Source organism: Miniopterus schreibersii (assembly GCF_964146895.1).
Source record: "Miniopterus schreibersii genome assembly, chromosome: 5".
Lineage (NCBI taxonomy): Eukaryota > Metazoa > Chordata > Mammalia > Chiroptera > Miniopteridae > Miniopterus > Miniopterus schreibersii.
Genome location: NC_138106.1, coordinates 88,713,068 through 88,739,586, shown reverse-complemented (window position 1 = coordinate 88,739,586; position 26,519 = coordinate 88,713,068). Strand labels below are relative to the sequence as shown.

The window sequence follows — 26,519 nt, the reverse complement described above, 5'->3', positions numbered from 1 at the left end:
AAAGGCCAAACAAGGCTTCTCCGTCACTGAGCCAGGCCGGCGAGCAGGCCACGTGTAACAGGGAAACTGAGACAGACAGCTGCACAAGCTGGCCCAGCAATTCGCAGCAGATACAGAAGGTCACGTCCCAGAGATAACATCTAAGCCTCAGTTGTATGTCAGCTCCAGACCAGAAAAGCAGCAAAAACAGGTGGTTGACGTCAGGACCGGTTGTGCCCTGGAGCTGACCAATCAGTGGAGACCACAGTCCTGAAGGAGCACACCTGGAAAACTGATGAATATTCTGCTGAAACCCTCCCGAGACCTCCCCTAAGATTTATCTCTCTCTGCCTGCAGGAGAGAGAGAAAAGCCTCAAGACAGGACCCAGCGCACACACCTTTCCCCACTTCTTCCCCGCAGGCACATCTCCTAAATTCTTCTTCTTTTTTTTAAAAAATATATCTTTATTTATTTCAGAGAGAGGAAGGGAGAGGGAGAGAGAGAGCTGGAAACATCAACGATGAGAGAGTCATTGATCGGCTGCAGCCTGCAACCCGGGCATGTGCCCTGACCGGGAATCGAACCCTGATCGCCTGAGCCACTCCGGGCCGGGCACATCTCCTAAATTCTAAGGGACCCCACAAGACTTGCAACCAGGGCAGCGATGGGCAGTGGCAGTTCATTCCAGACAACCCCCTGAGCCTGTCCCCAAGGCCCCCTTTTCCCTGACTTCTTAGTGAGCCAAAGCAGCCCAGCCTAGGCTCATTCCCCAGCCCTTCCTGATTCACATCCCCAGCTTTAATAAATGTTCCCTCATAATCACCTGGACTCGCACTGTGAAATCTTTCCTGCGTGAAGGCAAGAACCCACACACTACCGGCCGGCCCAGGCAGACCCGCTCAGGGCCAGGTACCCTCAAGAGTATAAAGCCATGAACTAAAGCAGTGGGTCTAAAGCCCACCAGTCTCCTAGTTCTGGACACGGAACATTTGGGGGAAAATGAAACAAAATATCCATTATTAAAATAGTTACAAAAAGATAAATGTGGATGCACCTAGGTGTTTGTTGTAAAAATCAAAACAGATATCTCAGTACAATAAATTCCTAATTTCTTAAGCTGTACTGAAATTTCAAGTCAACTGGGTGCTGAAATAGAGGACAGCCGGGCACTGGCTGGGGTTGAAGAAAGCAATGTTTTCACATGCCGGCCGGGTTGTGACGTGCAGATTGCCTTCCCAAGACTGCAAGTGGGACAGGAATTAGCAGAAGGGACTTTTCTGCATAACAAGTTGTGTCCTAACAATGAAATCTTGCATAAAAACAGACAGCTAACAAACAAAGGAAAACAGTTCAACAAATCGGGAAACATTCTGGGCTCCAGAAAAGGGTGTGGCGGGATGTGCCTGAGCTGAAAGGTGCTCCTTTGAAGTAAGTTAAACCGCGCTCTGTGGTGACTGCGAAGAGACCTGTAAAAGACAAGGGTACGGCATCGGAGGACCAACGAGGTGTTACACTCGCAGCCAAAACTGCATCCAGCTTTTCAGCAGGTAACGAGGCAAGATCTGCGCCAGAGGACAGAGAGTTAACTTAAAACCGGTTACTGAGAGCTCCGCCGGCAGAGGTAAGGCGGTGCGTGGTGGGGGACTACCTGCAGAGAGCCGAGATCAGGACGAACTCTTCAGGTGGGCAGCTACTTTCTTTCTCTAATTCCTCCTGCTGGACTTTATCTCTTGTGCCTGCCAAAACAACGCAGGTATGAAACTGTCCCGTTCCGCTCACTCACACACACTGCCGACGTCAGAGCCGCGAGCACAGAGGTCACCTGCGGAAAATTGCTGTTTCTGCATCACAGTTATGAGAATGGAGATCACAGGGCCTAGAATGGAATTTGCTTTTGTCTGTGGCAACGTGTACCGAGACTCATGCCTGCACAAGGCACTCGTCTTTCTTCAGGGAAAATTGATGTCACAGTGTGTTGCTGCTGTAATTAAATACCGCCCTAATTTCTTTTTCATTCTGTTTAATGCAAGCAAAGCTGCTATTTTTATTGCTTTTGGTAAATACCATAGTTGAGTGTGATGGACTAGTTCTGGAAATTTGTAAATATTATTTTACTTATTTTTGTGCTAAGAGCAGGCCCTTTAAAGCTTCGGCATCTGCTCAGGAGCTGCGCAGCCTGGCAAGGGGCTGTGCCGGGGCGGGGAGGAGGGGCAGGGAGCAGTCTCCTTCAAATCTGCACTGCGCGGGCTAGCAGCCGCTCCCGGAGCGGACTCCACCAGCCGCCCGGTGACCCTGTGCAACAGAAGGGCCAGAGCCAGCGTCCACCCTCCCAGCTACCCTGAGCTATTTGTTGTAGGTGGTTAGTCCCGATCTTTAGTTATTCAGGATCTTTAGTAAACATTCCTTGAATGAACCCACATGTTCTTACTGGGCCCTATTTTTCTTTGGGCATTTTTTTTTTTGACTGGACTAGGTTATCAATATGTCTCCTGCATAGATTTTGTTTTCTGATCAAGTATCCAATCTTTGGAAACTCACTTGTAAAGCAGGAAAATGACATTTAGAAGCAGACTTCTTTCAGTTTTAGAGTGAATCTTGTACTACCTTGAAGTTCTATTTCTAAGACTGTCTTGAATGTGAGAGTTAAAAGACGGACTTCATTGCACCCTTTTTGTCTCTCTGCCTCCACAGGCAAGCCTCTGGAGGCCAGGCTCTATGTCTTGAATTTTTTAAATTTACTGTTATTCCTATAACACCTGGCTAAATATTCAAATGAAAGAGCTCTGTGGATAACTGCTGATATAATTTGGTTTTATAAAATGCAGATTCTGATGCAAGAGGTCTGGGGCCTGAAATTCTGCGTTTCTAACAAGCTCTTAGGAGACCCCGATGCAGCTGGTCCACTGACCACACTTGGAGAAGCAAGGCCCAGTGGACGTCAAGGCCAGTGAACCTCCCACTGTGACAAGCCCCATCTGCCCTGTTCTCAGCTGAACACTTTCCCCACATTTCTGCCCCTACAAACCTCGACCAGAACCACCCTTGTCCCGAATAAAAGCCCCCACCAAACCAAATTCCCAATGTCTCTAACAAAAAAGGGGTAAAGAGAGTGACATGGCACCCTTTCTTCTCGTGGACGCTGAGCTCTGTTAACTTGCTTCGTTCCTCCCGAGAAGAGGCCGTTCCCTGGAGTGGGAGCAGGAGTCCTCATTCACTTACGGCAACATGCCATGCCGTGTGCCCCACCCTCCACTCTCCCAGCTTTTTCTAGCCATTCTACGAGACAGCTACTATGACCCCTATTTTACAGATGGGAAACTGAGGCTCCAGAGATTACATATATCATCCAAGAACATAGAACTAGTAAGTAAACTTGTAGGAAATTGAATCCAGGGCTGATTCCAAATTCTGTAGATGAGCCACTGTATCTTGTTTCTGAATCTCAAGGAACTTAATTCTTTCTGTCAATACAGAGAGAGCTTTCCAGCTGACAACCTTTTATCAGCTGCTGTGGTTACTGAGGTGGAAGTCGCATGGAAGGCATGGAGTAGCGCACGACACATCCTTTATCTGTTCTAAACAGACTTCGATTACTGCAGAGCCATGTGATGTCCCACAAAGTCTCTGCTGATGTGATGCTATTTCTGCTTCCTTACGACAGTTGACTTGGTGACTGGCTGATTATTTTTAAAGCATTTCTGATCATGGACTAAAACCTCAGCACCAACGCTTCTCTACATTTTCGAGTGCTCTGTTTCAAAATACAGTGAGAGTCATCTCTCCTGAATGACCAGTCCTAGGTGAGGGGTGGGTCCAGATGGCCCACAGTGAGGTGAGGTGGATGGCCACCTCTCAGTGGATACAGGGAGGGATGGCTTCCAAGCACCGCCTGTAAGGGGAAAGGCCCTCCATGGAGAGAACCTGTTTACCCCAAGGAGGAATTCCTGCCGGCTGGAGCTCCAGCCCAGGCTGAGGGGCACACTGCATGCTCCCAGCTTCAGGCCTGTTTTCCCATGTTCATAAGCCATGAGAGCTGGGATCCTGAGCGGACAGCCAGGGGAGATGTGGAAACAGATGACAGCAGCTGGGTTTCTTGTTTCCAGGTAATAGTTTCCCCAAGAAGCCTTTCCCTAGAAGGTATTCATCCCTACGCACTTTGACGTGATAAACAGCTTCATGTAGCCAGATGGGATAGGCCAGCAGGCCAGACCATCAGAGTGGTGGGTGGAGTCCACACAAAAACTGCTTTAGTGAACTGAGTATCGACATGAAGCCACCAGATTGCATTGATTGGGCTTATAAGAGCCAGCACCTTCTGCCCTAACTCTAGAGTCATTTTCATTATAAATTGTAGAGACATATTTAAGGACATATTCTTTTTATAAGGACCCACAGAAAGTCAGCCAAAAGGTTTATTGAGCACCTATATGCCACATAATGCACTAGTATTGTGAATAAAGTAGTTGACAAAGAAACCACATGAATTAAGGTTACAATAGAGGATAATAGTTTTTCTTAGTTCTCTATGGTAGGCAAAGCTGTTAATCTCCTGAGCAACTTTCCTTCTTTACTCTTGCTACTAGGAAGCTCAGAGACTTTTTTTTTTTTTTTTTTAAAATGTAGACTCACCTTTAGCAATTGCACAGGACCTCATGGAATAAATTGTTATACAGACCATATTGTTATACATGCCTCTGGCTTCTTGTTATTTTTCCTTTGGTTAATTTTCTTGTATTTATTTTTGTGGGACACCTCACATCATAGGGGGGTTATAATTAAATAATAATAAAATAGCCCAGCAGGTCCTTGGGACCAGAATTTAGGAGATATTAATGATTAGATGTGGTCTCTAATAATTAGATGTGGAAATAAATCGGACTAAAAAGGAATACTAATTAGTGTAGAGAGTAGTCCTGGCTGTGTGGCTAATGGAGTCAGGGGTTAAAGTGTCAACAATAAAAAAAACCCAAAAAACTCTTAGAAAAATAGAAAAAAATAGTGAGCAGCTTAGCTATTGTTGGTGACAAATAGGGCCAGGCCAAGGTGTGAGTGGTGAGGTCACTGATGCTGATGTGGGGACCGGACTAGAGTTCTTTAGGGTCCCTGGCTGGCTGGATACTAGAATTTAAAGGTGGGAACTAGAAAGAGAAAGCACTGCTGTAAGGGCTGCAGGAGAATACGGTGCAAAGAGAAAGCAGGAGTGAAACCAGACCTGTAATTGGGCAGTAAGCCACTATAGCAATTAGGAATTTTTGGTTGTAAGTAACAGAAACTGACCCTGATGAATTTAATGGGGAAAAGGGAGAAATTTGTGGATGCATTTGGAGTAGCTCACAGAATCTAAAGAAAAGCCACATAATAGGTTTACAAGGGACAAGGTCCCTTCTGAAAAAATAATGGGACATCTCTCTAGGGCTCCACTGTTGGGATGAGAGGGCAGCAACTGTTTTCCATCTTTTGGTCTTTCTGATGGAGATTCAGATTGCCTGGCACACAGTAGGAACTCAATACAAACAGACTGAATGAAGGAATGAATGGAACTTTCATGGAGAGAACATCTAACTTGCTAGCCTGGGTCACATATGTGACCCCTGGGAGGAGGGGGAGGAGGGGTATCTGGGCCAAAGGTCTCACTGAAGCCACATGCAGTAGGGCGGGGTGGTTCAGACACTGTGGAGAATGGATGGGGGGCAGGCAGAGCCCAAGAGGACACCCGCTACAGGTAGCAGAGAACTGGCTGGCAGACTAGAGAAAGTGTATTTAGTCACAGCCAGGTTAGCTCGCCCTCATCTACTAATGTCCAGAAGGAAAAACTTCAGGAAGAAACTCCAAGGCTTTGGTGCCAACCATCAAGGCCGGGTGAAACCCAGGACGTCCACAGCTGAGCTGGCTCTAAAGAGGGGCGAAGATGATGAAAGGTGGAGCATGTCCAGCTGGAGTCTGGGGGGGACAGTGGTGCTCAAACAAGGACACCACCAGGGTGGCGCATTTGATAACTAGCTACAGTACTTACGTTCTTGAAATAAGCCCTCTTCCCAAGAGCACACCTCTCTCATAACATCCTTTTTGTGCTCATTAACAAATTGCATTTTAAAGTCTAAAGTTAAGGATATCCCTTCAGGTATTGCAAACCAGGACATACCTCAATTAGGTGGCCATGGCCATCGCTGTCCCAGGGCTCCAGCCCCACCGACCCTCTTGCTATTCTTTAAACATGGCAACCTCGTTCTCACCTCAGGCCTCTGCACTTGCTGTACCGTCTGCATGTCACGTCCCCCCCCCCCCCCATTTTCACCTGGCTGCCTTCTCCCTCTATGTTTGGTCGCCTCCCTGATTTACAGATGCTTCCAGCCCCTCTCTGCAAATTGATCTACAGTATCTCCTCCATAGCACTTGCCGTTCTCTAAGATAATCACATCCGTTTATCTGTGTGCACTGAACATCTCCCACATCAGAGTGTAGATACCGTGAGTGTAGGGACAGGCCTGCCTGTCCCACTTCTGCACCCGCAGAGCTGGACCAGCACCTGGCACTTTGTAAGTGCTCAGTAAATATTTGTTAGTGTTGTTATCCTTATGTTCCTGGGATAAACCCAACCTGGTTGTAGTGTAGTCTTTATTCCCACACTCGATTAGATTTGTTTATGAGTTTTATGTATACATTAATCAGTGAAAAGGGCCTATTTTCTACACTGAAATCCCCCTCCAGTTATTATCCATCTTGTTACTATGAGTTGGTGAAGCATTCCTTTGTTTTCTGTTCTCTGGAAGAGTTTGTATAAGATAGAAATGATCTAGCCCTTGAGGCCAGTAGGACTCCCTTCTGGGCCTGTTGTTTTTCTTACATGAAGATTTTAAACAACTGCTTTATTTTCTTAATAATTGTACGACTATCCAGGCTATTTCTTTTTTTGATAGTTAAGGAAAGTTCCCCTCTATCCCCGCCCCCCCCAAACTTGACCATTTCATTTAAATATTTAAACAAAATTAACTACAGTGGTTACATCTGGAGTTTCTGTGTTCTATCATGGGTTGATGTGTTCAATATATTACTTAAAATCATGTAAAATATAAAAGGTCCACCACTGGACTCATGATGACAGCATGTTTTAAATCAAGAATTATGATTAATCCAATTCTGTGCATTCAAGTTCCATTGAAAATGCATTATTTGCTGAAAATATGAGTGACTGAATTTACCTTGGAGCCCAAGGGCAGATACTCCCCAAAGGTGAATCTTGCAGGTCCCTGGCGATACAGACAAGCCTTGACGGGAACTGTGCACGCAACTCAGTCTTACATCTTCTCCCAATTCAGACTAGGAAGGTCTTCAAAGATCTCTCTGCTATATTCCACAGGCTGGTGATGGGCCTATAGCACCCCCAAATGTCAGGGCCCCTATTTGTTCAGGATTAGGAAAAAGCCACAGGAAGTTTCCAACAGCAGTTTCCTTTCCATATTACAGACACCAGAGATAGTGAGGGGCATCATGGAAAAGAGCTGAAATTGAAGACAGGCCTGGGGCAGGACCTCCTCTGCCAATGAGATTATTACGATGTATGCCTGGGTCATTACTGTGCAACAAGGATAAGTGAATTAAAGGGAAAGGAATTTCTGATGAACAAAGCAGATCCAGAGACATGGAAGCATGGAACAGGCTGACTAAGCTCAGAGAGAAGGGGGTAGGGGACATGGGAAGAGATAAACCAAGATTTATATGCATATATGCATAACCCACGGACACAGACAATACTGCCAGGAAGGCCTGGGAGGAGGGGCAGGAGTGGGGGAAGGGGGTGAATGCAGGGTAAAGAGGGCCATGTGTAATACTTTCAACAATAAAGATAAATTAAAAAAAAAAGAATTTCTGGACAAAAATGGTGAAAAGTTTGCTAGCAAGGAGAGGGTGGAGGTTCGGGAACCCGTAAGTTTATGCCAGCTGAGCACTCATTGTGGGGGCGCCTGGCAAATGGATTTACTCTTTTGCCAACTGTAATAAAGTATTACAAAACTGCCACAAAATTGTTGCCATGCAAACAACTGTTTAAAAAGGATCCTTACATCAAACAACTGCAATTCATGTGCTTTTCAAGCAATCACAAAGCAGGAGACCTACTTAGAACTATTAGAAATAATTTTTTTGGAATCATGCTGAATACTAAGATTGAGATGTTATCTCTTCTCCCCAACTCCCTCTCTGACAACAAACTGCAGTTTCTGTGGGGAAAGGGTAGAGGGAAGAAGGGACAGGGACATTTGAGACAGCAGGTGAGGGAGGCAGGTGGGTCCAGAAGTGTAGAGATGGGAAGTCACTCAATTAAACTCTACCACCTTCATCTGCAAACTGGGATTAAAACGTCTGTCCGTCCTAAGGGCTCCCCGAGGCAATGCTGAGCCGCTGGAGAAAGCTGCAAATGAAATTCCAGCCCTGCTCTTCCCCATCTGCACGGTTTCCATAAACAGCCGCCTCCTCTCACTCTGTCAGGACCACAGCGGGGAAGATCCTATGAACACTGCTCGTGGCATCATGGATTTTCCTGGAAAACGGGGTTAAGTCAAGTTCTTTGAACCCTGAAAACCCACAGGAGTCAAGCCACTTTTCAGAGCCCTTGCACTTAGACTCTACAAAACTAACGGAAGACTAATGGTGCGAACAGCAACGTTTGATCCTCTGGCTGGGAGAGGCTGTCTAACATATACAAAAATAAGTTTCCCTTAACTTTTTCAAACTTTGGAAAACTCCTGGGGACTAGGAGGCAAACAAAAGGCCTTGCGCGGTTCTGAGCATCTACCTGGCCCGTGAGCTTCAGGGCCCCTCGTGGTTCTGCCAAGGCCTCAAGTGGGTTAATCATCTGGGCACCTAACGCTCATCACCTGCAGTTACTGGAGGCGATTACAATTGTCCCATTTTAGGGATGAAATTGAGGCATAACTTGGTCCTCTTTGGGGGGTGGGGGGAGTTTTCTCTCATTATGTTTAAGTATTAAACCAACTAAAAATTATCTACTTCAACACCCTTGATTCCTTTAGGGTCAAATCGTTTGATCGCATCTCTGAGACCAAGAAACAAGGTAAGTATTTTACTGTAAATTAAAACAAAGGGTCACCTCCCCGCACCCCCATTCCCGGGGGCGTGAGTCACAGCGGTCGCAGCCTGCGGGCCGAGACGGGAGCGCATCTGCGGGGGCGTCAGGAGCGCGGAGAGGCCCTATCCACAGGCGGAGGAAAGCCTGGAGACGACACCGCCGCACGGTCCCTGGAAAACGGCGTCTTTGACCTCGGGGTGGGAAAGATTTATTACTTCCTCGGCGAAGGAGAAGCCCCGGGCCAGCTGGCACCGGGAGCCTGCGCTCGGCGGCCTCGGGGCGCCGCGGCGCGAGGCTGCGTCCTCGGTCCCGGAGGGGTCAAGCGGGGCCGACCCCGGGGCGAGCAGAGCCGGCGGCCGCTGGCCGATTTCTGCCCAAACTTGATCACCTCCTCCTTCCGAGAGCAAAAACGAGCTGGCGAGCCGGCAGCTGCACGCACAAGCCCATTACCCAGAGCTCGCGCCCCGCCCCGCGCCCCGGAGCCCCGCGCAGGGTGTGACGGCCTCGGCCGCGGGGGGGCGACCCCAGCAGCGCCGCAGCGGACCCGGGCCCACCCCGTCCGCCTCGGCGGGCGCAGGCACGGCGGGGGGCGGGCGCGGCGGGCGCGGGGCGGCGGGGAGGGCGGCGCGGCGCAGCGCAGGGGAGGAGCCGCGGCGACGGACGGCGGCGCGCACCAACCCGGGGCCGCCTGGCAGCGCCGCGCAGGGCCGGCCGGGCCGCCGCAGCCGCCGCGCAGGGAGTCCGCGGCAGCATCCTCCGGCGCCGCTCTCGCGCGGGGGCGGTGGGGCTTCCCGCGCCCCGGACCTCGTCGGCCTGGAGCGGCTGGTGCCGGGATCGGCGCGGGCGGGGGGTGCTGCGGGCCCGGGCGTCTTAGCCGAGGGCTGGGTGTCGGGTGCTTCCGGCCAGGCGGCGGCGGGGCTGCCGGCAGCGCCCGCCCGAGCATCCTCCGGGTGATGGAAGAAGCCGGGGCTGCAGCCGCCGCTGCAGGGTCGCGGGGCTCGCCATCCACCGCCGCCAGAGAGATGGGGAGAGGCGGGGCGCGGAGGCCGGCAGCGAGAGAGGGGGAGCCGCTCTGCCGGGAGCTGGGTGTCGTTTAAGCTTCCTCCCCCCACCTTCCCCAGTGGGCATCGGCGCCTGGGGCGAGGAAGGAAGCCGCGGTCCGGAGAAGGCGGGGGCAGGCAGCTGGAGCCGGGCGCCCCGGGCTGCGCGGGGCGCGGAGCCGAGCTCCTGGCCGCGCGAAAGTTTCCCTTCCCCAGCCGCAGGGCGCCCGCTTCCCGGAAACTGCCCAGGGCTTGGGCTGCCGAGCCCCGTGGCCCCCTCGGAGGCGCGGGGACACCCAGCGGAAGACAGCGCGCGGGAAGTCGAGGAACGCGTAGCGGCAGGACCGCCCGCCGGGCCACGATCCCGGGCCGCTCCGGGTCGCGCCCGCGGCTCCAGGTGAGCTGGGGAGCCAGGCAGACCCGAGGGGGCGGGGGACCGAGGCGCGCCCGCTTACTCGCCTTACCCTCGCAGGTCTTTCTCGGAGCCGCTGCCATGGGAGAGCCGGTCCTGGGCGCCGGGGACCAGCAGCCGCTGCTGCCGCGCCCGCCTCGGAGCCGCGGCCCGAGCCCTCGCGCCCGAAGCCGGCCCGCTGCGCGCCCCTCCCGGGCTGCGGGGCCGCCGCCGCGCCGCGGGCCCGGGCTGCGCCTGTGATGAGCCGCAGCCCGCTGGGGGCCCCGTCGCCCGCCGCGCCCGCCCCGCCGCCCCCGGCCGCGCCCGCCGCCGCGCGCGCCCTGCTCCCGGCGTGGCCCCGGCGCCCGGGCCGCCGCTGGCCCGCGTCGCCGCTCGGCATGAAGGTGTTCCGCAGGAAGGCGCTGGTGCTGTGCGCGGGCTACGCGCTGCTGCTGGTCCTCACCATGCTCAACCTCCTGGACTACAAGTGGCACAAGGAGCCGCTGCAGCCCTGCAGCCCCGACGGGCCGCTAGGGGCCGCGGCAGCGATGGCCGCGGACGGCTGGGGGCGCCCGGGGCCGCCTGCGGCCGAGCCCCGCCGCGCGCACACCCGCTCGGACCCGCGCCCCGCGCCCCGCGCCCCCGCCGCCGGCCTAGGGGCGGCCCCGGCGGCCGCGGCGGGGGCCGCAGCCCCTCCCGGCAACAGCACGCGGGGCGCCGGCGGCGAGGTCAAGCGGCAGCTGGTGTACGTGTTCACCACGTGGCGCTCGGGCTCGTCCTTCTTCGGGGAGCTCTTTAACCAGAACCCCGAGGTGTTCTTCCTCTACGAGCCCGTGTGGCACGTGTGGCAGAAGCTGTACCCCGGGGACGCCGTGTCCCTGCAGGGGGCGGCGCGCGACATGCTGAGCGCGCTCTACCGCTGCGACCTCTCCGTCTTCCAGCTGTACAGCCCCGCGGGCAGCGGGGGCCGCAACCTCACCACGCTGGGCATCTTCGGCGCGGCCACCAACAAGGTGGTGTGCTCGTCGCCGCTCTGCCCCGCCTATCGCAAGGAGGTGGTGGGGCTGGTGGACGACCGCGTGTGCAAGAAGTGCCCGCCGCAGCGCCTGGCGCGCTTCGAGGAGGAGTGCCGCAAGTACCGCACGCTGGTCATCAAGGGCGTGCGCGTCTTCGACGTGGCCGTGCTGGCGCCGCTGCTTCGCGACCCGGCCCTGGACCTCAAGGTCATCCACCTGGTGCGAGACCCTCGCGCCGTGGCCAGCTCGCGGATCCGCTCCCGCCACGGGCTCATCCGCGAGAGCCTGCAGGTGGTGCGCAGCCGGGACCCGCGGGCCCATCGCATGCCCTTCCTGGAGGCGCCGGGCCACAAGCTGGGCCTCAAGAAGGAGGGCGCGGGCGGCCCGGCGGACTACCACGCGCTGGGCGCCATGGAGGTCATCTGCAACAGCATGGCCAAGACGCTGCAGACGGCCCTGCGGCCCCCCGACTGGCTGCGAGGCCACTACCTGGTGGTGCGGTACGAGGACCTGGTGGGGGACCCCGTGAAGACGCTGCGGAGGGTGTACGACTTCGTGGGGCTGCTGGTGAGCCCCGACATGGAGCAGTTTGCCTTGAACATGACCAGCGGCTCGGGCTCCTCCTCCAAGCCTTTCGTGGTGTCTGCGCGAAACGCCACGCAGGCCGCGAACGCTTGGCGGACGGCCCTGACCTTCCAGCAGATCAAGCAGGTGGAGGAGTTCTGCGCGCAGCCCATGGCCGTGCTGGGCTACGAGAGGGTGAACAGCCCGCAGGAGGTCAGGGACCTCAGCAAGCCCCTGCTCCGCAAGCCCCGGCTCTGAGGCCCGGCTGCGGCGCAGGCAGAGCCCGGCCCGACCCAGGGCGCCGCGGACTCCGCCAGGCGTCCGCTGTAAATAACCGCTCAGGCACTTGCTGTCGTGTCCTGAGTCACTGCATTTCAAGGGACAGTCGCAATACACACACTTCTCAGAAAAGGCGAGACTTGAAAGCTCCGACCAGCTGCCTTCCCGGGCTCTCCCTGCCTTTCTCCTTCCCCGTCTCCCATGTCTCACCTTCTCTCCTACCTGCCCTTCATTTCGAAGCGGGGTACTGATGAAATCAAGATCCAGTAACCCAAATCTTGTTTACAAAGTTTTTGTGGTATCTGTGAACATGTAATAGAGTAATTTGGAGGGGGGTAAAGTAAGGAGCAGAAAGCCCCACTGGGCATATAAACAAGGAGGCATTCTTTTAAAGTAGACTTTTCTGTAAAAGCAAAGGTTATATGTGAGTATTAATAAAGAAGATAATCAGTAATACTCCTTTTTATATTTGCCTCCATTGCTTTGGATGTACCTGTGTTGATCTGTGTAGCCTCAGAGAGAATCTGCCTCCCATCCCCCAACCCCCTTTTCCTGTCTGTTTCCTGGAGAAGAGCTGAGATGGGCAGAAGCAGCTCCTTACTCCTCGATAAGAACCTGGGAGTTGTCTTCTTACATGTAAATCACAGCCTGTCAGGTGCCCAGGAATGGGAACAAATCTTCAAATTCAAAACCAAGCCTGGAGCACGGAAAGGAAGAAGCGAGCCCTTGGGAACCTGAAGGCATTCAGTGTGGACTGGGGAGCCCTGAAGCAGAGAGCACTGTTTCAGTCCTGGGTTTAGTTCAGAAAAAGGATTTTTTAAAAAGAAAAGTATGTAATTAAAAGTATTTCTGATGACTAGAACACAAACCTCAGATATTGATGTGAGGGTATTGCTGGCAATGGTAGCAACTTCTGGGGTTAGGAAAGGAAGAGAAGGATATGTGTGTGGAGGGTCTTTCGCTTCTGGCACAGCATGCGGAGCACCTGGAAGGGGGGTTTCACCTGAGGACTGTAGGGCACTCACGGGCTTTTCTCCCCGCCTCCCATCCAAATCAGGGCAAAGGATGTGAATTTATAATGGTTTATTCGGGATGCCCATGGCGCATGCTGCTTTTCTTTATCATATTCCCTAAATGTAAAAGTGCAAAGAAGCTATAACATTTGCAGACATTAAGGTTTCATGAAAATGAATTATGAGCTAGTGTGTTGGATTTTGAGATTTGGTGTTTCCCGGAGAGGAACCCATTGCAATTTTCCTGCAGTGGTAATGGCGTTGCTGCTGTACCGAGCCCATTTGTATGGGAGCGTTTTGCAGAATGTCATATTACAATGTTCTGAAACCTAAAAAGAAACAGGAGACAGTGTAGTTCCATATTACATTAAATGGGGTGCAAGTTCAATATCATGACATATATATATATCGTGAGATCTCTGCAGGCCAACCTGTATAGGTTAAATGCTGAGGACTTTATTTTAAGGGAAGAGTGTTAAAAAACATGTACATGGGAAATATTGGAACACAAGATGGTTCTTAAGTATAATTTTCATTATTATGTGAAATCTACACTGTTAAGAATTCCAAGATGAATAAGCACAGAGGTTTAAAAAAGATGCATTTAGCAGTGGATTTTATAACCCGTTCTAGAACGGCTTATTTTTAATTTACTGAAATAGTTAATAGTATTGTGTTCATTCAGCCCTATTGCAGCTATAACACACTGTTCACGTTTCCTGATGTCTTCATGGTAGTGCTCTGCTGAATTATCTTCAGCAGCAGAATATTTGTGATAGCTTTAATTTAAGGATACTTTAAAATTAAATGAACAAAATAAATATTAATGTTGGATGAGTATAGATGAAACAGGTTTATGAGGAAATTAAGATAGCATCATTAAGAAGCAACTACTCTGAACAGAATAACCATTTAAAAAGAAATTTCATATGGCATTCAGCTCCTCTCACTTAATCATAGAAAATTTATGCTTAGTTTCTCAGGGAAGGGTTTTTAAGCAGTTGAATTCATTCTTTTCTCAGCATACTGAAGGACTCTGATTGCACTGTAGTGGAATTACAGTGTTTTGGGACCTTGTATTTAACAATACCTTAGATGCCACACAGAGCCCTGCAGCCTGCGGAGTATTTGTGGCCTCTGCTCAGATGGAATTTTAAGCTAAACCAACAATTCTCCGTTGCTGTGTTCAAACCGGGTTTTCACCTGTGATTCTCTTGTTTTGTACCAGCTGCATTCTCTCCACTCGGCCGCTCCTGGGCTCTGTAATTTGAAAGGGTGAATTGTTGCTCTGGAGATTTGTACCTAGCTGCATTCTAGGAAAGTGAGACAGGTGCCGTTCCCACTAGCAGCCAAGGTAGTCATATCAGTGACATTCGGCTTCCACGGGTGTGAGAAGGAGAGCAGTGTTTTTGACATTAATAAGCTCTGCCAGGCCCTTGGTGAGAGCAGACCTGTGTCTCAACAAATTGCAGCAGAGCCTGGGACCGTTTCTGAGGCAGCAAAATGGGAAAGAGGCCCGTTCACATTTCCCATCCTGGCCATCGAGCCACCAGCAGGTGGGAACATTTTTCAGAGCAGGTCAATAGAGTGATTTTTATTTTCAAACTCTGCTCGGCTAATCGCACGCCGGACTTCCCCCTTTGACTGTGGAGTGCTTCTGTTAATTAGAAGGCTCTGTTCATAAGTGAAGCCTACCCACTGCATTAGTCAACAACTATGCGTGTGGAACAAGGCAGCGGCTCAGGCTGGGTGCTTGAGTTTCAGGAGCCCAGAGGCTCTCAAAGGCCTCATTCAGACTGACCTGGGGTACCTGGCAGGCAGGGACTGGGGCAAGTCCTGTACTCTTCAGTTTCTACCACGGAGTGAGTGCTTGATAAATATTTATTACATAAGTGAGTGAAATACGTTAACTATCAAGTTTGGAAGTTCCCAGAAGGGAAAGAGGAAGAACGTATTGCATTCTTGGAGAGAGTGCCAGGTGATTCACCGAAGTTTGCTGAAGGAAGTGGGCCGTAGGTTCTGTTTAGATGTGGGGAGTGGGCATAGAGACAGCTTCGAGATTTCCAGGGCGACCTTGCAGAGACCAATATTTCCCACCGATGAATCAGAAACAAAAATTCAGAATTTCTGAATGTGGAGAGGTAAGTTTCCAAATGAGGAATTTGATTTACATTATTTGTTTTCCCAACTGCATGAGCAAGGTAAAGTTAGGGATCAGAATATACCTGCGAAAGGAAGGCTGCCCTGGTGCCTGAGGGCAGAAGGTGGCTCATTATCGCAGAGGCCCTGTGACAGTCATTAAGTGTTCCAGTGCTGTGAACGTGCAGTCTGAGGGACTGTGAGGGGATTTCACCCAGGCACAGGAGTGGTTACTTTCAGGAGTTTGTGCTGCTGTGGATGCTGAACAGGACAGTGGCTGCCGTTCCTACACATCCCCTGCCCGGCCCTGGCCTGTTCTGTCTGGGATTTCTGTCGGACACAGCATAGTGTGGCTGGATTATGCTGTCAGTTTGCAGTTAGTGTGAATTTGAGTGAGGCCGTGAATTAATATTTTCTGGGTCTGAGCAATGAGGTAAAAATCACATTTGAAACCCAGTCTCTAGAGAGGACTTCAGAAAGACCAAGAGGGAAATAAAAAGGCATGTGTTCTTTGTAGGCACGGGTAAGGATGAGGCATCACCTCACTACCCCCCAACTTCCTTCCCTTCCTGTGCTGCTGCGCACAGCACCTGCATGTACAACTGTGTCTGAATTGTCTTCAGGCCTGGAAGAGAGGGGATGTTCATGCCAGCTGACGGGTATGTGGCCAGGGACACTTGATCTCAGGCCTCCGGAGAGAGAGGCCAACGATTCTTTCCGACCCTGTGATAGTTCTGTGTCAGGATCCACTGTGAACAGGTAGAAAATGAGCTGTGTGACGGGCTGTCCCCAGGTAAATGCATAGTACAGAGCTGTTTTGTCACTTACCTTGAGGAAGCCCCTTTCAGATCTGTCATGGCTGGAACATAATTTCACAGTTTCCCTCCTTTCTGGGCACCCCGGCTGTTCCTTCGGCAGTTCAGGTAGAGCCACTGAGCTGCTTGGGTACAGGCTCTGGTACAAGTGTTGAATAATTGAAATTACAGGGCTTGACTTTTATTACATCTGATGCAATTCCACACACCCTTAATCAAACAATGCTAAGGAAGTTGTTGAACACTGAATAACGTCAGGTTTGCAGGATGGGAAACGTTTTGAGCCAGTGTTTGGGGACAGTCCTGTTTATAAACTGGAAGGAGGCTCGAAGGGCAGGAGCCTGTCTGTACACTTGGCAGATGGAGGCATGTGGCCGAGGCCAAAGCTTCACTTTTGGTTGAACCAGTTGTTTGTAGTCAGATGTGAAAATGCTTTTGGGCTGTGTGAACTTTCAGGTTTGTGACAGTCAGCCTGCCAAGGGAACGAATGTGAAAATGAAAATGATCACTGTGACCAGCCGCTACTCAGAGCATCCCAGGCACAGAGACAGGGCTTGGCAGAGGTTCACCTGGACTCAGCTATTCCTCCAGACAGGACCAGCTACATCATTTGTGGGACTCGGTGCAAAATGAAAATATGAACCCCGTGTTAAAAAAATTAAACATTTCAACTCGGCAACAGCAGGGAATTAACCAAGCAGGCCCTTCTGAGAGTGCGGCCCACGGACGGCACAGGCTGTGCACTGTGAAGGCGGTCCCGGCCCGGCTGCGGAGAGTCAGTGAGGGTGGCCTCATTACAGGCGCCTGGAAAGTGGGTGTAAAGGCACCAGTTATTGTGCAACTGTAATTACAGCAAAGACCTCCTAGCGAGACAAGTGCGCGCTGCGTGACGGGATGCGGCGAGCACACACAGGGCACACAGGACACATAGTCCTTGGGGACTGCAGCAGTGGTCTGCGTCACCGGCGGGACCGGACCCTGGTCAGGACCGAGACAGCCTGTACTTCTGTGGAATCTCATAAGCACAGGTCAGATGTCTTCCATAGGGATGGAGAGCATGACCTCCTGTGCTCAGTGAGCTCTGCTAATGACAACGTTCCCTGCCTTCTAGAACTTGGTGGGGCTCTGTTCGCGTTGTGTGTAATACAGAGAGAAAAGCAAAATGTCGAGTCACAATAAACTCGGGGGTTAAAGGGCAGGGAGCCTCGCCAGCTGGCCTCCTCAGTGTGCCGTGCCGCAGTGATTTTTGCTACAGGTGTGATATGCACCCTTTCCTCTGGGTGACAGTTCTCCACCCTTTCTGCACCTCCTGTCTCCCTTTTCTTCTCTACTTTGTGAAAAGATCCTGGATCTTTCTGAAGCTTTCATTTATCAACCCTGCTCCGAGACACAAAACTCTGTGCTCCCTCCTCCCCTGCTGCCTCGTGCACAGGTCTCCTGGGGGTAGTGACCACAGGCCGGGATTCTTTGTTGACAGCCGACCTCTTCAGGCAGGAAAGGACGGGCCCCATTTCTGTGTGTATGTCCCCACACTCGTGTGTAGGTCTCTACTGAGTGAGTGCTAAATAAAAGAGATAATCCAAGAAGGCAGAGCGGACGGGATTGAGGGGCAGGCACTTGGTCAAAGAGGCTGTTGAGTTAGTTTGCAACAGCCCACGATGTCCTGAACTTCATGTGTGTGGCAGACAAGCTGAAAACAAGGCAAATTCCTATGGATGAAAGGAATACAAGTGATGCCTGCAGAAGGCCTCAGACGTGGTCTTTCCATACTAATGTTTGAAACACACAAACAATCAGAGCTCCCCGAAGGAAGGTAACAACCGAATTCCAGTTAAACAGAAATGGTACAATTTTTAAAGGGCCCATCACTGTAACACGGGATGAGGCTGTGTATTTGTTTTTCACACGTGCAGCTCACTGCCAGGGTGATCCTCTTTTAACTTTTCGAGGGACTGGAAAAACTTCAAGAAACAACATGGAGATCTAAAGATTACATTTCCATTTTCAGATGTCCCAGTTTCTCTGGTAAGCCCTATTCTCTCTAGGACTGAACTAGTTCCTGGGAGGAATGAGAATATTTGATGTTCTCATATTGGCACTCAGTATCTTTAGATGAAAACAGGTATTACGTTATTCCTATCTGAAAATAAACATCAGAATAAGACACATTTTCTTTCTGAAATAATGGCATTCCCATTTGTGGTTTTTAGGCTGGTCAGACACGAGCTCTGAGTGCACTTTATTTAGGTTCACTCTTTGCTGTACATACTTTTCCATTTATATTGTCACATTTCCCAAGTGACTTCTCAATATGCTGTGCTCATTGTAACTTTCTGTCACCATTTTAATTTCACTGTCGAATGTCCTAAGTAGCAATGCTCACCATGGTGGCAGTAATAGTCATACCATCACTTACTCTTTGTAGGACATTCATTATGTGCCAGTCACTGTGTGAAGCCCCTTCTATGTATGATCCTATTTCATCCTTGTAAGAATCCTACGGAATCAGTATTTTCATCGCCCCATTTTATAGAAAGAAAGAACAGGTTCAGGTGCGTAACTTCCTAGTTACCGCAGCTAGTGGTAAACTCCTAGGTCCACACAGCCAGTAAGCAAAGAAGCGTATTTTTGCTTTGAACATCAGAGATCGCACGGTTTCCACTTACAGGATACCAACAAATAAGCAAATCATTTCCCCAGCCAGTGCTTTCTGAGAAATGCATCCTGAATGTCTGCGGCATTGTGCCTTCAGCCAGGGCACAGGTGTTTTCAGGACCTTTAGAGATGCATTTAAATCTTTTTTTCACATATGCACAGTTTTATTTTGTTATTGAATTTATTGGGGTGATATCGGTTAATAAAATTATATAGGTTTCAGGTGTACAAGTCTATAATACATCATCTGTATATTGTATTGTGTGTTTACCATCCCAAGTCAAGTCTCCTGTCACCATTTACCCCCCCCTTTACTTTCTTCTACCTCCCCGCACCCCCCTTCCCTATGATAATCACCATAATGTTGGTGTCTGAGGTTCCCCCCTCCCTTAATCTTGTCATCTTTTTCACCCAGCCTCCTAACCCTCCTCCCCTCTGACAGCTGTCAGTCTGTTGACTATAACTCTGTTTCTATTTTGTTTGTTAGTTTGTTAGATTCCACATATAAATGAGATCATATGGTATTTGTCTTTCTCTGACTGGCTTATTTCACTTTTCATAATACCCTCTAAATCCATCCATGCTGTAGCAAAGAGTAAATGTTCCTCTTCTTTTACTTGGCTGCTTCCAAATCTTGGCTGCAATGAATATAGGGGTGCATATATTCTTGTGAATCAATGTTTCAGGTTTCTTCGGATATATTCCCAGAAGTGGAATTGCTGGGTCCTAAGGCAGTTCCTTTGTTATTTTTTTGAGAAAACTCCATACTGTTTTCCGCAGTGGCTGTGCTAATCTGCATTCCCACCAGCAGTGTACCAGGTTCCCCTTTCTCCACACCCTCATTTACATTGTTGTTTGCTGACTTATTGATGGCAGTCACTCTGACAGGTGTGAGGTGATATCTCATTGTGGTTTTAATTTGCATTTCTTTGACGATTAGGGATGTTGAGCATCTTTTCATATGTCTCTTGGCATCTGTATGTCCTGTTTGGAGACTTGTCTATTCAGGTCTTTTGCCCATGTTTTAATTGGATTGTTTGTTTTTTAGTGTTAAGTTGTGTAAGTTCTTTATAAATTTTGGATATTAAGCCCTTATCAGATGTACCATTGGTGAATATGTTCTCCCAGTCACTGGGTTGTCTTTTCATTTTGTTGATGGTTTCATTTGCTGTGCCAAAACTTTTTAGTTTGATGTAGTCCTGTTTATGTTTTCTTTTGTTTCCCTTGCCCCAGGGGATATATCAGAAAAATATTGCTAAGGGAAATGTCCAAGAGTTTACTGCCTAAGTTTTCTTCTAGGATTTTTATAATTTTGAGTCTTATATTTAAGTCTTTTATCCATTTTGAGTTTATTCTTGTATATGGTGTAAGAAGGTGGTCTAGTTTTATTTTTTTGCATGTAGCTATCTAATTTTCCCAACACCATATATTAAATAGACTGACTTTACCACATTGTATGTTCTTGCCTCCTTTGTCAAATACTAATTAAGCATATAGGTGTGGGTTTGTTCCTGGCTTCTCTATTCTGTTCCATTGATCTAAATGTCTGTTTTTATGCCAGTACCAGGCTGCTTTGATTACTATGGCCTTGTAATATAAGTTGATATCAGGTAGTGTGACTCCTCCAACTTTGTTCTTCTTTCTCAAGGTTGCTGTGTCTGTTAAGGGTCTTTTGTGAGTCCATATAAATTTTTGGAATATTTGTTCTACTTCTGTGAAATATGCCATTGGTAACTTGATAGGAATTGTGTTGAATTTGTAGATTTCTTTGGGTAGTATGTACATTTTAATGATATTATGTCTTCTATCCATGAACATGGTATTTGCTTCCACTTATTTGTATCTTTAGTTTCTTTGTTCAGTGTCTTACAGTTTTGTGAGTACAGGTCTTTTACATCCTTGGTTAACTTTATTCCTAGGTATTTTATTCTTGTTGAAGCAATTGTGAATGGGATTGTTTTTTTAGTTTCCCTTTCCGATAGTTCACTATTGGTGTATAAAAATGCAACTGATTTCTGGATATTTACTTTGTGTCCCACAACCTTATGGAATTCATTGATCAGTTCTGGTAATTTTTAAGTGGGATCTTTATGTTTCTCTATATACAGTATCATGTCATCTGCTAATAATGACAGTTTTACTTCCTCCTTTCCAATTTGGATGCCTTTATTTCTTCCTCTTGTCTGACTGCTGTGCCTAGGACTTTCAGTACTATGTTGACTACGAGGGGTGAAAGTGGACACCCCTGTCTTGTTCTCATTCTTAAGGTAAATGCTTGTAGCTTATGCCCATTCAGTGTGATGTTGGCTGTGATGTTGTCATATGTGGCCTTGATGACATTCAAGCATGTCCTCTGTATCACAGCTTTGTTGAGAGTTTTTACCATAAATGGGTGCTGGATTTTATCAAATGCTTTTTCTGCATCTGTTGATATAATCATATGATTTTTGTCCTTCATTTTGTTTATGTGATGTATCACGTTTATTGTTTTGTGGATATTGTACCAACCTTGTATCCCCAGAATAAATCCTACGTGATCATGGTGTATGATCTTTTTAATATACTATTGGATCTGGTTTGCTAATATTTTTATGAGGATTTTAACATCTGTGTTCATCAAGGACATTGGCTTATAATGTTCTTTTGTTGTAGTGTCTTTATCTGGTTTTGGAATTAGGATAATGCTGGCCTTATAAAATGAGCTTGGGAGTTCCCTCCTCTCCAACTTTTGGGAATAGTTTGAGAAGGATAAGTGTTAGTTCTTCTTTGGATAGTTGGTAAAATTGTCCTGTGAAGCCATCTGGTCCAAAACTTTTGTTTGTTGAGAGTTTTATTACTGCTTCAATATTAATAGTTGTTATTGGTCTATTAAGATTTTCTGATTCTTCCTGATTCAATTTTGGAAGGTTGTATATTTCTAGGAATTTTTCCCTTTTGTCCATATTGTTGGCATCTAGTTGTTCATAATATTTTCTTACAATCCTTTGTATTTCTTTGTGTTACTTCTCCTCTTTCATTTCTGATTTTATTTATTTGGATCCTCTCTCTTTGTTTCTTGATGAGTCTGGTTAAATGTTTGTCAATCATGTTTTTCTTTTCCAAGAACTAGCTCTTGGTTTCATTAACGTTTTGTAGTGATTTTTTAGACTCTATTTTGTTTATTCCTGCTCTGATCTTTATTATTTTCTATCTTCTACTCACTGGGCTTTTTTTTTGTTCCTTTAGGACTTAAAGGTGTAAGGTTAGAATGTTTATTTGAGCTTTTTCTTATTTCTTGAGGTGGGCCTATAATGCTATGCATTTCCCTCTTAGGACTGCTTTTGCTGTGTCTCATGGGTTCCGTGTTGTTGTTTTCTCATTTTTGTTTGTTTTAATGTATCTTTTGACTTATCTTATTGTTAACCCATTCATTGTTTAGTAAGATGTTATTTAGCCTCCATATGTTTGTGTGATTTTCGGTTTTTTTCCTTGTGATTGATTTCTAGTTTTATGCCATTGTGGTTAGAGAAGATGCTTGATATGATTTCAGTCTTCTTAAATTTATTGAGACTTGTTTTGTGTCCTAACATGTGGCCTATCCTAGAAAATGTTCCATGTGCACTTGAAAGAAATGTATATTCTGTTGCTTTGGGGTGAAATGCTCTGAATATAGCAATTAAATCCATTTGATCTAGTGTGTCATTAAGGCTGCTGTTTCCTTGTTGATTGTATGTCTAGATGATCTATCCATTGATGTCAATGGGGTGTTAAAATCCCCTACTATGACTGTATTATTGCCGATCTGTCCCTTTATGTCCATCAAGATTTGATTTATATATTTAGGTGCCTCTAGGTTGGATTCATGTATGTTTACAAGGGTTGTATCCTCTTGTTGGATTGATCCCTTTGTCATGATGTAGTTTCCTTCTTTGTCTCTTATTATATCCTTTTCTTTAAAGTCTATTTTGTGAGATATAAGTATTGCTACCCCAGATATTTTTCATTTCTACTGGAGTAAAATATCTTTTTCCATCCCTTTACTTTTAGTCTGTGCGTATCTTTCATTTTGAAGTGGGTCTCTTGTAGACAGCATATATATTGCTCCTGTTTTCTTATCCATTCAGCTACCCTATGTCTTCAGATTGGAGCGTTTAAGCCATTTACATTTAAAGTGATTATTGATAGGTACATATTTATTTCCATTTTGCTCTTTTAACTATGCTCCTCTGTTTTTTTCTTCCTCCTCCTCTTCCTTCTCCCCCCCTCCTTCTCGGCTCCTTAACATTTCATGTTTGGTGGTAACAAACTCCTTTAGCTTTTTCTTGTGTGGGAAGCTCTTTATTTTTCCTTCAATTTTAAATGATAGCCTTGCTGGGTAGAGTCTTGGTGTAGGTCCCTGCTTTTTATCACTTTGAATATTTCATTCCAATGGCCTGAAATGTTTCTGTTGAGAAATCAGCTGACAGTCTTATGGGAGCTCCCTTGTAGGCAACTGTCTTTCTCTTGCTGGATTTATGGATCTAGAGGGTATTCTGCTTGGTGAAATGTCAGTCAGAGAAAAACAAGTACTGTATGATCTCACTTATATGTGGAATCTAAACAAAATAAATGAACAAACAAAATAGAAACAGACATAGATACAGAGAACAGACTGATGTTTATTGGGAGGCTGGGTGAAAAAGATGAAAGGAGTAAGCAGTACAAATTGACAGTTACAAAAGAGTCATGGGGATGTAAAGTACAATACAAGGGATATAGTCAATACTATTGTAATAACTATGTGTGGTGCCAGGTGGGTACTAGAATTATTGGGGAGACCACTCTATAAAGTATATGACTGTCTAACAACTATGTTCTCCACCTGAAACTAATACAAAATAATATTGACTGTCAACTGTAACTGAAAAAATAAAGTAAAAAGAGAGAGAGTTGCATTGGCTGAGGTTAGGTCAGGTATCTTTTCCTTGGCACTTGAGCAAGGCACCTTGGCTGACAGTGCCACAAAACTGCACAATGTAGGGAAGTAGTTTTCCACAAGAAAATAAGGGTGCAATTATAAAAAAATAAGGGTGGGCGGATGCCAGGTGTCCTTAAAGCAGTGGCTGTCTCCATGTGCATTTCCACACTGTTGTTATTCCCCTGGTATGCTGAGTCATTGGGGAATGGGTTGTTCAGAGCTCCCTACACTCAAGGTGCTTCATTCTGCGCTGCTGCGTTAAAATGTGGGCAGAGGTGCACTTTAATAGTTAATTGGGCTGCCATGCTTTTGAACGTAAAAGAGAACATTTACTTATTTAGTCTTAAATGTGGACTAATTCATGTAGTGAAATTCATGTAGATGCTGTATTTTGTGATGCTTTTCTTCAGGTTTTGATAATCATGCCACCTTACACCTCTGTGATGCTTTGCAGTTTACCAAGTATGGCAGACTGCCCACTGTCCCTTCCCCCCTTCTTCCTTCCTTGCAGAACCCCACTTTGTTGCAGGAGGCAGTGTGCTCAGCTAAGGACCTTTCGCAGACTCCTTGCAGTAGGAGCGCTTGCCCGACGGCCAGCAGGTGTGGTGAGGTGCGCTGGGGCTTTCGGGGAGCATTATGTCTGATACAGACAGTGCTTTTTCCCACCCATCTTGTCCCCTTCCTCCCTCCTGCCCCCCTCTTTTCTCTCTGTCTGTCTTTTCTGCAGATTAAGTCTGGAAACTGGGGCCTCTGTCTTGTGACTGAGAGGCAGTCATGAGGGGAAAAGCCACTTGTGGGAAAACGCTGGGGACGGTGCCACATGGAGCCGCCGCACCAGCGGGGACCACCAGTCTTCAGAGTGCCTGTGCTGTGGGGAAAATGAGCACTTAATTGTTTAAGCTGCTGCTGTCAATTTTTGTTACAGCCAAATACAATCCTAACAAATACACTAATTGTTGTTACTAATATTTTATTAGATCATTTAAAACTTTCCACCTCCAGGCAGAAGTAGGACTATGATCTGCCTTTTAGAGGAGGCGAAACTGATGCTCTGAGGGGTATGTGGCTGGCTCAAGGCCTAGAGGTGTAGTGGACGCAGCACTGATGTCCTTCTTGCAGCTGGTCCTCGTGCCATGTGAGGCTGTCCCTGAAGTCTAGGAGCGAAGGGGTGAGGCCAGCCTTTGGAAAAACGTGTGTGTGTGTCTCGCCATGACTGGGGAGTGGTATGGGCAGTTAGTGGGCAGAGCAGTAATGCTGCATGTTCTGCTGTGCACAGGACTGTCCCACATAATGAAGGATCGTTCTGCTCCAAATGCCAGTAGGGGCTCCTTTGAGAGATGCGGAGCCAAATTAAGCCACCGAGAATTATATACTCACTGGCTCAGAACCAAGAACAGGACCAGCTCATAATTATCTCAGTAAATGTTAGGCCATAATGATGTCACCATCTTATCAACATCACCACCATCATTTTGGGCATTTGTACCTATAATGAATTTACATATATATATATATATATATTTAAATATGTTTCCATTGATTTGAGAGAGAGGAAGGGAGAGGGAGAGAGAGAAATATCAATGATAGAGTCATTGATCGGCTGCCTCCTGCACAGCCCCTGACTAAGGATCGAGCCCACAGTCCAGGCATGTGCTCTGACCTGAATCAAACCGCGATCTCCTGGATCCTAGGTCGATGGTCAACCGCTGAGCCACACCGGCCGGACCCTATAATGAATTTAAGGCTGCATGTTTCTCTGTGTTCTGCTGCTTTGGGTCAGCTGGGGAGAAAGTGGCTCATTGGATGATGGGTAATGAACAGAGAAAAAGCAGGAAGGGCACTGGACTGGCACTCTCAGTGAGATCAGAGATTTGATATTTTACGTGAGTATGTGTTTACATTATACTTGCGTACATTTGTATATTAGATTTATATGCGTATGTACATGGTTCTGGGAGTGTAGAGCACAGACGTGGGTCAGGAATCCCCGGCACCTACTTTCTGAGGTGCTGCTGTTGCTCCTGGTCGGGGCCAAGGCGGCTGTGCTGGCGGAGGAGCTGGAAGGCTCAGCTGTCAGGTGGGCTCCCAGCATGAACACTGAAGCCACGGGCACTGCAGGAAGGGCCACTGGTGTGGGGGCTCATTGGTGTGGGGGCTCGGATCTTACAGTTGCCACTAGTTTTTGAAGATGCTACTGTCCTCTCCCACAACTCATTCGGTCTCTTCATGCCCCAGGCACAAGCCAGCCCATTACTGCCTCTGCATGGTTGTGGGTGCGGACGCCTTTCCGCTCGCACCACTGCGTCTTCCCTTTGAGCACAAGTTAGTATCCGGCTCCATGGTACTTTGTACTGGTTTCAAAATATTTGATGTGTCAATCTGGTCTATATTTCAGTTTGACTCCAATCTCGGGAACAATTAAAGCACATTTTTTCACTTCTTACCTTGCACGGAAAGTAGTGAGTGAAATATTTAGTGACTGAACTGCAGCACGGCTGGGGGGGAGGGCAGCCCTGTGTTCCAGGCCCCAGGAGGCCAGTCAGCGGTCCTTTCCAGGCTGAGCACTGGGTGTGCTTTGCCTGTGAGACACGCACACACACTTTGTT

General features: G+C 48.1%; 1 protein-coding gene across 1 annotated transcript; it reads left to right on the top strand.

Annotated features, from left to right (window-relative positions):
* Window positions 1-10,756: 10,756 nt before the first annotated feature.
* Window positions 10,757-12,811, top strand: CHST2 (carbohydrate sulfotransferase 2; the record flags this gene model as incomplete). Its single annotated transcript, XM_081138481.1, has 1 exon — window positions 10,757-12,811. The coding sequence occupies one exon, from the start codon at window positions 10,757-10,759 to the stop codon at window positions 12,332-12,334; it is 1,578 nt and encodes a 525-aa protein (XP_080994607.1). The 3' UTR covers window positions 12,335-12,811.
* Between the last annotated feature and the right edge of the window lie 13,708 nt (window positions 12,812-26,519).